Source organism: Stigmatopora nigra, chromosome 20 (assembly GCF_051989575.1).
Source record: "Stigmatopora nigra isolate UIUO_SnigA chromosome 20, RoL_Snig_1.1, whole genome shotgun sequence".
NCBI classification, from domain to species: Eukaryota; Metazoa; Chordata; class Actinopteri; order Syngnathiformes; family Syngnathidae; genus Stigmatopora; species Stigmatopora nigra.
The window spans coordinates 4,411,248-4,423,500 of record NC_135527.1 but is presented as its reverse complement, the minus strand read 5'-3'; the positions used below and the strand labels follow the sequence as shown (position 1 = coordinate 4,423,500).

General features: G+C 40.8%; 1 protein-coding gene across 2 annotated transcripts in view; it reads left to right on the top strand.

Annotated features, from left to right (window-relative positions):
• Positions 1-6,561: 6,561 nt before the first annotated feature.
• The window catches only part of LOC144213358 (uncharacterized), a 150,885-nt gene continuing 145,193 nt past the window's right edge, over positions 6,562-12,253 (top strand). The window contains exons 1-2 of one of the 2 annotated variants that reach the window (XM_077741782.1): positions 6,562-6,965; positions 9,239-11,377. In XM_077741782.1, the coding sequence (XP_077597908.1) occupies positions 6,830-6,965; positions 9,239-11,118 (2,016 nt within the window). In that variant the 5' untranslated portion in view covers positions 6,562-6,829 and the 3' untranslated portion in view covers positions 11,119-11,377. Of the gene's footprint in view, positions 6,966-9,238; positions 11,378-12,253 lie in introns of those variants that run through there. The other variant, XM_077741783.1, reaches the window with a different exon arrangement.

The following is a 12,253-nucleotide window of genomic DNA, read 5'->3' as shown; positions in this document are numbered from 1 at the left end:
GAATTAAACACCCGAATGAACATCATATAGTTTGTTGGTGCTTTTGTGCACGTGGATACGCTTTTTTAAAGCATTTTGGAAGGGGCGCCGCTACCTCGCGGATTTTCAGTTTTCGCGGGTGGTCTCCGTCCCCATTAACTGCGAAAACCGAAGTTCAACTGTATTAAGTTCATCCACTTTTTAACCTATGAAAATATACGCGACAATAGTAATTTGAATGTGATGGGTAATTTCACATTGAAAATGATTCTTTTTTTTCCAAATCACAACAAAGCAATTTATGAACACACTACTTAGAAGCATAACCCCCAAGTTTTGGCGTCAGAGATTTAGCAGCAGAAATCGTAAATCGTATAGCAAAGACAATTGCACATATGTCAAGCAATAAATATAGGCCCCTTTTTGATATAGAAATGTTAATATTGAACTTATTTTACAATACAGTTTCTGACATGAATCGTATCAGATTGACTAAACAGATTAGATGGTATCTATATATTTAAACAACTGCAAACACAAGAAAACCTTTGAAAAAACACAACAGATCATAAAATCGTAAACTCCACCCACAATGGCAGACGGAGGGAAACAAATGGATTTGGTTGCAGATTTGCTCACAAAGCTATTTTCCAGACAGACTTTTCCAGAAAAAAATGGACTTTAAGAAAGGGCGTTCAACTTCAAACCTAGCAAGCCTGTTACAGCGGGCAAAAGGGTGGTCTGCCACTTTCAGTGCGCTAACTATGAGAGCTACCAAGCTGTATTTGAAGCGAGCTGCACAAGTAAATATATTGGTGTTTTGATTTAAAGCCATTTTCAAGATGGACTATGCCAGAAAAAAACAAAAGTACATCTAAATATGAGAAAAGAAATTCTTATCCTTAGTGCTGGACAGCATTCTGTAATCCTATTACGTATGTGTGTATTTAACCATTTTTATATGAAAGCTTCTTCAATTTGTCTGAGGAGTCCTCGCGAACGTAACAAGTCACCGAATCCTCGTTCCAAGGACTGTTTACTGGACCTTTACGCCAGAATGCAGACCTAGAAGGACGCTTAAGAAGATGCTGATGCAGCGGGTTTGCTATCCGAACAATCTTCGTGATTACTCTCATATTGTCGTACATTTTCAACATTTTCTATCCGAGCCAATTGGAGGTGACAAGCATCAAACTTGACTGCAAAACCACACATGTCTTACAAGGACACCGTTTTCAAACTGACTACCTCCTGAACTAGGCTGGGTTAGCGAAGCCTACAGTGTTGCCGAAAGCCGGGGTTAAAGCCGGGACCTTTAGATCTTCAGTCTAACGCTCTCCCGACTGAGCTACTTCAGCTGATTGATCAAATCAACAAACAACTTGGCCTGCTTATTGACTCATGGCTTGCTAGTACACTAATGTAATTGGAGCATTTACTGATATTGGTCTGGTTTATAGTGTCTAATGGACTGCCGAAGCCCGAGGTCGATTCAGGGAATGCTCTCCAATATTCTCTATCTGAGCCATTTCGGGTCATGATGGTGACAAGAGTCAAAACTGCAATATGACTATTGGCTTATAAGGAAACAGTTTTCAAGGAGACTGCCAGCATATTTAGGACGGGTGTGCAAAGTCCATTGTCCTGCCGAAGCCCAGGGTTGAACCAGGGACCTTTAGATCTTCAGTCTATCGCTCTCCCAACAGAGCTACTTCAGCTGATTAATAAAAACAATTACCAACTTGGATCCCAAACTGACTCATGGCTTACTAGTACAATTATTGCAATTGGAGCATTTACTGAATTCGGGTCATGTTGGTGACAAGAAAAAACTTCGACTGCAAAACGTCTCATGATTTACAAGGAAACAGTCTTCAAACTGACTGCCTGCTGATTTAGGGTGGGTTTGCAAAGTCAAATTTGCTGCCGAAACCCGGGGTTGAAACGGGGGCCTTTAAATCTTCAGTCTGACACTCTCCCAACTGAGCTCCTTCAGCTTTTGTGAGCAAAACATACCCAACAAGGACTGCAAAGTAACTCATTCTTTGCTATTAAATTACTTGAAACAGTATTGTATAAAAGTTTTAAATGATTTTGGTGGAGTTTACAGAGTCCAATGAACTGCCAAGATTCGGGTTGTAGATCGGGGGTGGCAAAGTCCGGTCTTCAAGAGTCCCTATTCAGTCTGTTTACCATACCCCCCTCCTCTACCACACCTGAATCAAACGATCAACTCATCAGCAAGATTTCCAGAAGCTTGATACGCATCCAGATAATTTGATTCAGGTCTGTTGGTGGAGGGAGTTATGAAAAACAGACCGGATAAGGGCTCTCGAGAACCGGACTTCGCCGCCCAGCTGTAGATTTTCAGGCTATTACTGTCCCATCTGAGTTACTTTGACTCACGTAGGTGAACAAAAAACAACCTAGACTGCATATTTACACATTGATAACAAGTGAATTGATCACAAATTGAGTTGTAGTTGATTTTGGTTTGTTTTATATAATAATATAATATATTTATATCTCTCATGAATATGCAGTAAATATTTAGATATTAAACTCTCTCTCATGAATCAACGGTAGATATTTAGATAATACACTCTTGTGAATATAATTTTGAAAGCTAGTTTCAACAGTACTTAGATATTAACCTTTCTCTCACGAATCAACGGTTAGATATTTATATATTAAACTCGTGTTGAGAGCTCTTTTTAACAGTACTTACTCTCTGTCACATTTGACTGGCGACCAAAAGACCGGGGAACAACGGGAGCAAACGTCGGGCGACCAAACGTCTGGCGACCAAACGTCCGGCGAACAAACCTCCGGCCAGGATTACATACAGGCCAAGGAAGTGCTGAAGTCCAAGGTTAAACCAGGTAACTTTAGATTTCAGGTCCAAGGCTTTCCCATTTGGAGCTATTTCCGGTCAGAGTGACAAAGAAAACACCCTGAACTGCATATTGACTATTGGTTAATTTGTACTGTAAGAGCTTAAGTTATTGTTTTTTGTTGCAGGTATTTTTCAATCCTGTTTGTGTTTCATTTATTGATGTATTTCCTTGTCAGGTGATTGGAAATTTAGGCTATTAGGGTATGTTTTGTGCATTGTCTACATTATAAAAGAAACAAGTTTTTCCAGGGTTAAAGAACCAGTTGGGAAATGTTATCTATTCCATGACTCTTTATTTGAAATGTGAATTTTCATTGCAGGGTTCAAAATTACCCAGGTTTGCTGCTGTTCATAACTAACTGGGATAGGCCCAGCAAACCCTCAACCCCCCTTGAATCCATAACACTCCGCTCATCTATTCCATGAATATGTAGGCAAATCCAACCCTTGTGGCAACCAACCCCGTCCTCCCTGAATGTAAAAAAAACTCATCGCATATCTCATAAGATACAGTGTTCCCCCGCTGCTTCGCGCCTCAGTTAACGTGGACGCAGAGCTTTGCGGATTTTTTTCTGGTGAAAAAAAATAAAGATATTAAATTAAAATTATAAATTACATCATTTTACAAGATGTGGAAACAAAATATTCAATTAGAATTAGTAATTACATCATTTTACAAAATTTTAAGACACAAAGAATGCACGTATGCGCAAAGCATCACGGGCATCACGGAAGCATCACGGAAGCATCACGGGCATAAACGCAAGCTGATTGGCCAGCTAAATTCTCACTGAATATACTCGACTCCCCATTGGCCCATTCACCACGGAAGCCCAAACTTCTCCGGATGCCCATTCTCAGTCCACGCTTATCTCGTGCTATACAGTACGCTTCTCGCCAAGTTAAGCGTAAAAGTTTTGTGAAGCCCTTCGTGATGCCTCCCAAACGCTCTCCATGCACTGGTTATTTGGATCCGTGATTGTTGCGCGAAGCAAATCAGCCTGGACGGAAACTTAATCCGAAGTAAGGCTAAATCTTTGTTTGATGCTATGGTGCCTGAGGGTGGTGACGACGACAACGTTCTAGACGAGGAAGAAGACGACGGCGACAACGACGAAGGTGATCCTCTGCCCGGTGCCTCGAGCCAGACTAACCCATTGTTATTATTTATTTTATAAGAGGTAAACTTCCCACCAAATTTGATGAAGATCAGATGGACAGTTAAAAAATGTTCATGTTCACCCAATTAGCATGCAATTGATAGATTTTAACATTAGGTGAATAGGAATTTATTGACTATTATTTAACGTTGAGTGAATAGGGGATTTTCTAAATCATGCTACCAATCTAATTGAAATTTGATGTGTTATTTCCACTTATAAAATAAAAAAAAACTGCCAATTATTGCGAGTATTGCTTTAGAAATGGAAGAAATATTGCCAAATTTCAATTCTCATAATGGACTGACTTTGCCTATAGTCTACATTCAGCTTCATCCCAAGTACTGTGTAAGAAAAGACAAGAAGCCGATGCAGTAGTGGTCTGCTCAGCCCAAAAATCAATGCATTGTAACTCCTCGGCTGTTTAGGGAGGCATCTCTTTCAGCAGAATGTTACAAGCAAAATGTTGGTGGGGTTGAAACTAACACATCAGACTTTTTGACAAAGAGTCATAAACAATTTATATTCTTAAATTGTAGTATTCTTTAGATCCAGAATTTAAAAGTAAAAATACCTGAAAATGTCTATCATCTCTCATCTCATTTCTGAACCACTTTATCCTCTCTAGGCTTATGAAACCCCTGCATACTAGAGCCAATCCTAGCTGTCTCCAGGCCAGAAGTGGGGGACATGTTGAATCAGTGACCAGCTAATCACAGGGCACAAGGAGACGGACAATGACACATACACACACCCATACCCAGGGGCAATTTAGAGTGTCCAATCAACCTACCATGCATGTTTTGGGAATGCGGGAGGTAACCAGAGTAACCCAGAGGAAACCCACGCAGGCACAGGGAGAACATGCAAACTCCACTAAGATGGACATGACCTGGCTTTGAACCCAAAACCCCAGAGCTGTGAAGCCAACACACTAACCACTCATGACACTAAGCCACACAGGTGAAAATGTGTGCATTTAATTTAATATTCCTACTTTTAAAACACAAAAATATCTGAATTCTTTAACATTGTTACACTTTTGATATGCAAAACTGGGTCTCGTAAAAAATTCATAATGATTAACGCAAAGCTTGAGGCACCGTCAGTGGCACGGTGGTGTGCAAACACAATACTCATATTAGTGAGTTTGGGACTCAGCTCTCTCACCCATGGTTTCATATTTTGTCTTCCAGGTTAGTGAAGAGCCATAAGCACAAAAGAACCATGTAGGGCAGGGGTGGCCAACCAGTCAGAGACCAAGAGCCACATTTTTTACTGTGGTACCGCAAAGAGCCACATTTTTTTACTGTGTTACCGCAAAGAGCCACATTTTTTACTGTGTTACCGCAAAGAGCCACATCATACACATACCTTTGCTCAGCCAGATTTATTGTAAATGTCACACACCAGCATAGTAATGACATAAATTGACTCCTACAGCACTAACAGCACAGGCCAGTCATTATCAACAATTAACATTGTGTGCACTGTCTCACACAGACAAACTCTCAGTTCAACCAAGTCCACAAACAAAAATATAATAATTTACAATAGCGTTTTTCTTTTGCTATGCATGTTACTTAGTGGGATTTCTGGCATAAAATCAGAGCCTATTTTTGCGCAACATTCGCTCCTTGTGAGCTGTCATTTATTATGAATGGCTTTTAAGTAGCGCGCCCACCACGTGGTGTACGCCTAACTCTCCTATTGGCTGCTCCCGGCTGAGCACTCTCGCCTTGGTCTGCCTCGCAGGGGGTGTGGCTTTTTCAGCCGACGCTAGATCTTTGGGATACTTTTTGTGTGCGCGACGCTGTTCATTGTCGCTTCTGGTTCACGGGAGCTCTCCCACTCTGTTAAAAACGTTTACTTAAATGACCTTGCTCCTACTGGGAAACTTTGAGGTATTTTCATCCCGAGCACATGCGCATTGGACGAAAATACCATATTGAACTAAAGCGAAGCGCACACGCAAATAAAAATAAAACACAAATACAAACTTTGATATGGACGTAAGAGCCGCATGCGGCTCGCGAGCCGCGGGTTGGCCACCCCTGATGTAGGGCATAATTAATTATTGGCAGTGGTGGGATTTGAACCCAGGGCTTCTGAGAGATTGCGTCTAAAGCCAGCGCCATAGACCGCTCGGCCACACTTCCCTTGGGACTGCATGTTGTGCATGCATTAATTGTAAATGAACCTTAAACACCCTTCTATTTAAATATTGAAGCATGTTATTTGTTACTTGCAATAAGATAAAACACAATGTATCATTTAAAGCAAATGTTCTTAAAATTACCTAACTTTTTCTCAAAATGTAGCTTTTCGATTTAGTGTCACGGCTAGCTAGATTCGAACTGGACTTCGAGCTGCTCTCTTCACGCTGTGGCATTAGGAGACCAAATTTAACATTATCGCCCCCTCTGTTTAATATCTGAATTGAGAACCTGGCATGAGGTACTGAGACAGTAGAGGGCGATAATGCTACAGTGTACGTTGGCTGCCTACAACCGTAATACCTAAAGAGCAAGAAGGGGTGGGGTGTTCATTTTTCTGCATGGCTAGGATTTTAACTTTTTGTTTGTGCGCCTCTTGTTTCTCCTCAATTTGATGGAACTTAAATGAAACTAAACCTCGACAACATGCTCAAAATTAAATAGTTTGTGGAATCGGAGGCCAGTCCGTTTTTCTTCAATCCGTTTTGGGAGTCGTACTTTAGCCTAGCTGGCAGCTAACAAAGGAACACGTCGTCTGCATCAGTACGTCGTCAAGCGAACACAAAAAAGTGTGAAAAATGCCCGTGAGAACGACACCCTTTGCCAAAAAGTTTCAGATGGAACTTTATGGCGTGAAAGAGGATCTCTCATGTCATCAACATTCTATTGTTTGCAAAATGATGCAAGTTAAAGTTGTTCTTCACAAACTCGAAGGTACGTTCACTTTTGACGATCATTATTGCATAATAGACCAATATATACTTTATGTTACACAATTGATATTTCATAATGAAATATTTAACAGGGTGGGCAATGTTTTAGATCGTGACTTTATTGAATGGATCGAAGCACGACAGCACATAGCATTATGGGTAGAACTTAGAAGTGCTACAATGATGAATCACTAGATGTCGGCAACTGCTCTATATTCATTACTTTAATCTGTGACATCTTCCTTCCTTTAGGTTACTGTTCTGTAACTTTAAAGTAAAATTTTATTCACATTAAACATTGCTGCCCACCATGACTTATTGTTCTGAACATGAACTATTCTTGTACAGTGGTACCTCCACTTACGATGAAAGTTTTGATCAAATAATTTGCCTGCGATATGATCAAAATTTCGAGATGCGACCAAGCCAGGTGGCCATGACATGAGTGGCTGTTTACCACTGTAGCGTCTTTTTTTGCCGCATCTCTTTTGTGTAACAGATATCTACGAGCTTTTGTGTAAAGTTACATTAAACATTTGTTTGAGTGTGTATGTATATATTAATCCAAGTTAATTTAAATGTGTTCCTTTACGGGTGCGTTTTGCAGATAGTTCAAAGCAAAGTAAATGGGATCATTAAGAATCATCAAATTAAATCATTAAGACAGAAAAGCAGCAAAAACACAAAACGCGCAAGAGGAGCTACCGCCATAGGCTGCCACTTGAACAGCGCCATCTTGGTTGCGGTAGCAAAAACGGATCCAGACTCAAAGATGTGTTAAAAATTGGAACCACACACAGGAGGTCTTCCACAAGATGGGGAACTTCTGCAGACTGTGAACGAGATAGAGAATATGCAGAGTCACTCTTCCAAGCTTATCCCCACTGTTCCTCAGTAGTCTGGAGCTGAAGACAACTGTAGGAGAGTAGAACTCCTCGACTCTGTTTCTGGGCTGGTAATTATGAGGCCCATGATGGAATGATTGGTCAGAGGTGTTGCTTCTTCTCCCGGCACTTTTGTCCTGCGCCGAATATCCACCGGTATTGAGAAGTTGCTCCCTCTGCTGCGCATTGTAACAGCTAGTCCCATGTGTATGAGAGCGAAGGCATGGCTGAATGGTTCCAAAAAAAAGTAGCAGAAAGAAGCCACGCTAACATAACAAGGAAAGTTGTAAAAACATTAAAGACTTGAGTACAAAGTAAAGTAAAAAGGAATGTATTAAGAAATATTAAAATTTCATTAAAAAGATAGAAGGGCTATAAAACCTGAAAGACATGAGTGGGCAGAGCTACCTCCACCGGCAGCCGGTGTGAAAGGCGCCATCTTGGCCCGAAGGCCAAGCCTGGCCCATTACCACTCCGTGGTGCGGCCTGCGAAAGTAGTTCTACATTTAATGCTAAAATTCAAATGCAGCTTATAAATAAATAGAATATTAACGATCATCAGAGATCATCACTACATTACTCCGCACAGACATTAAGGTATTGAGGCAAGAGCGCTTCACCTCATAGAACTACCAGTACCATCAGAGGAGGGGATCAAGACCACCTTCGACCCCAAGGAGGCTGAATACTTGAATCTGGCAGCCAAGTGCCAGAAAATTGTCTGGAAATGCACCATCTACCCAGTCGAGGTTTGCTGCCGAGGCTACGTTGGTCTTCTCCCACTGTTTTTGATCCTTTCATTCATTTTCTGATATGCATAATCTTGTTATGGGGTGCTTGAGCCTATCCCGGCTGCCTTAAGGCCAGAGGTGAGGAACACCTTGAATCGGTGGCCAGCCAATCGCAGAGCATGAGGAGAAAAACAACCATTCACGCTCACACTCATACCTAAGGGAAATTAAGTGTCCAATCAGACTTTACCTCTATTTCAATCTCATTAATCCTCCAAATAATAACAGACCTGCTACTTAATAAAAGTTAATGCTTTTTTAATGTCTCCCCTCTGGTGAAAGCATTTTTATTAAATTAAGATCTAAAACATAAAAGAGAATGTTTACAATGAAAGGGCTCCAAAAAAGATTTGACTAATTCTAAGGAGATACATCACCAGTGAAGAAACTTGAATGACCAATAGTCCCTTACTTGGAAAAATGCACCTATAAACAGTTTTCAACTCGTGTTGCTGATGAAGAGAATAATGCAGTAGTAAGTACTGCATTGAGACAAAATGTATGGCGCCCTCTTCTGTTTGGTTTCATTTCTGGGAACAAGAAATTCAGTCATTTTATAATTAGAAAATGGATAATCAATTATTTTTGTGTCTTTGCAGGTTTTAGAAATGACCTTAGTGCTGATGGGCAGGAGTCTGTTGACCTTGAAGGGGAAGTTGAGCTCCCCCAAATCAAAGAGGAAAAGCTACAGTTCTCTCAACAACAAATGGGAGATGAGCAACTTCCAATTAAAAGGAGGAAAGATGATTTCACCTGGTCACTTGGTGAGTTACTGAAGAAGGAAGATGTGCTGGGCGTGGCCAGCGGAGGGGCGGAGCCTGCAAACACATCAACTTGGCCCCGAATTAAAGAGGAGGAGCCAGAGTTCCCTCAGCAGTGCAAAAGAGAAGAGCAAACAACAATCAAAAACAAGGAATGTGTCAAATGGTCAACTGGTGAGCCTTTCAAGAGTGAAGATGATATGGGTGTGGCCAACAGAGGGAAGGAGCTTCTGAGCGGAAGCTCAACAGAAGGATGTCGAGCAGAACATTTCATTGCTCCTTCATCAGATGGCAACGACCTGCTTTCGGACAATGATGATGTTGCCAGTGGAGGGGCGGAGCCTGCAAACACCAAAACATGGCCCCTAATTAAAGAGGAGGAGCAAGGGTTCCCACAAAAACAAATTGGAGAAGAGGAACTTCCAATCAAAAAGGAGGTAGATCATTTCACCTGGTCACCAGGTGAATCCGTGAAAAGGGATTATCTGGGTGTGGCCAGCGAAGGGGCAGATTCTGCAAACGCCTCAGCATGGCCCCAAATTAAAGAGGAAAGGCCAGAGTTTCCTCAACAGTGCGAAAGAGAAGAGGAACCTCCAATCAAAAACGAATGTGTCAAATGTTCAACTGGTGAGACTTTCAAGAGTGAAGATGATCTGGGCGTGGCCAATAGAGGGGTGGAGCTTCTGAACGGCAGTTTAACAGAAGGATGGCGAGCAGAAAATGTAATTTCTCCTTTATCAGATGGCAACAAGTTGCTTGATGATGATGATGATGATGATGATGATGATGATGATGATGAAGATATGAAAAATCCCACCGGTGACAAACTCTGCAAATGCTTTCAGTGTGGGAAAATCTTTGGGAAAAAGTCCTCTTTGAAAGTACACACAAGAACCCACACGGGTGAAAAACCATTTTCATGCTCAGTTTGTGGTCAAAGATTCACACAGGTGGGACACTTAAATAGTCATGCAGGAACACACACAGGTGACAAACCATTTTCATGTTCAGTTTGTGGTCAAAGATTCACAGCGAAGGGAAGCTTAAAAAGACACGTAGTAACCCACACAGGTGAAAAACCATTTTCGTGTTCAGTTTGTGGTCAACGATTCACACAGAAGGGAAGCTTAAATTTTCATGTAAGATCACACACTGGTGAAAAAACATTTTCGTGTTCTGTTTGTGGTCAGACATTTGCACGGAAGGATAAATTAGAAAGACACACAAGAACCCACACTGGTGAAAAACCATTTTTATGTTCAGTTTGTGGTCAAAGATTCACAGTGAAGGCAAGCTTAACTAGCCATGCAAGAATACACACAGGTGAAAAACCCTTTTCGTGTTCAGTTTGTGGTCAAGGATTCACAAAGAAGGGAAACTTAATTAGCCATGCAAGGACACATACTGGTGAAAAACCATTTTCATGTTCAGTTTGTGGTCAAAGATTCACAGAGAACAGAAGCTTAATTAGTCATGCAAGAACCCACACTGGTGAAAAACCATTTTCGTGTTCCGTTTGTGGTCAAAGATTCAAAGAGAAGGGAAGCTTAAAAAAACACGTAATAATCCACACTGGTGAAAAACCATTTTCGTGTTCAGTTTGTGGTCAACGATTCACACAGAAGGGAAGCTTAAATATTCATGCAAGATCACACACTGATGAAAAATCATTTTCATGTTGTTTGTGGTCAGACATTTGTACGGAAGGATCAATTTGAAAGACACACAAGAACCCACACTGGTGAAAAACCATTTTCGCGTTCAGTTTGCAGTAAAGCCTTTTCTACAAAAGAAAACTTAAAAAGGCACACAAGAACCCACACAAGTGAAAAACCATTTTCATGTTCAGTTTGTGGTCAAGGATTCACAGACAAGGGAAGCTTAAAAAGACACACAACAACCCAACCTGGTGAAAAAACATTTTCATGTTCAGTTTGTGGTCAAGGATTCACAGAGAAGAGAAGCTTAAAAAGGCACGTAATAACCCACCCTGGTGAAAACCTATTTTCGTGTTCAGTTTGCAGTAAAGCTTTTTCTAAAAAAGAAAACTTAAAAACCCACACAAAAACCCACACAGGTGAAAAACCATTTTCATGTTCAGTTTGTGGTCAAAGGTTCACACGGATGGGACACTTAAATAGGCATGCAAGAACACACACTGGTGAAAAACCATTTTCGTGTTCAGTTTGTGGTAAATCATTTTCTCAACACCAAAACTTAAAAAGGCACATAAGTACACACAGGTAAAAAGCCATTTTCCTGCTCAGTTTGTAGTCGGACATTTTCCCGAAAGAGAAGCTTAGAAGAACACTTATTAACCCACACTGGAGAACAATGTTTTCCTGCTCAGTCTGTGACCACAGATGCGCTACAACAGCCCAATTAAAAAGCTACACAATTCAAAAACATTTTCCAGGCGCAGTTAATGTTCCAACATTTTCACATTTGGGAACCTAAAAAGAAAACTCAACAACCCACACAGGAGAAAAGCACCATTTTGCTCAATTTGTGGCAGCAATATCTTAAAAACACAATTGCTCACAACGGTCAGAAACCCCTTTCCTGCTCAGCTTCTTGCCAGAGATTTAGTCGTAAGGATAGACCTAAAAGATGCAAATGTGTTGTGACAAGCAATAGCCAAGGACGGCTTTGCTTGCTTTATCAAACTTCTGTATGAAAGATCATTGTAATCAAAGTATAATTATATTTTGCATTCTGAAAATCATGTTGACACTTTTTAATGTGTAATAACAATCCACACTTCAAATACAGTATTTCCTTAAGATACTAGTTCATTGCGGGATAGTATGTCAATTGACTCGTATCTCAAGTCAATTCTTCCAATAGAAATGC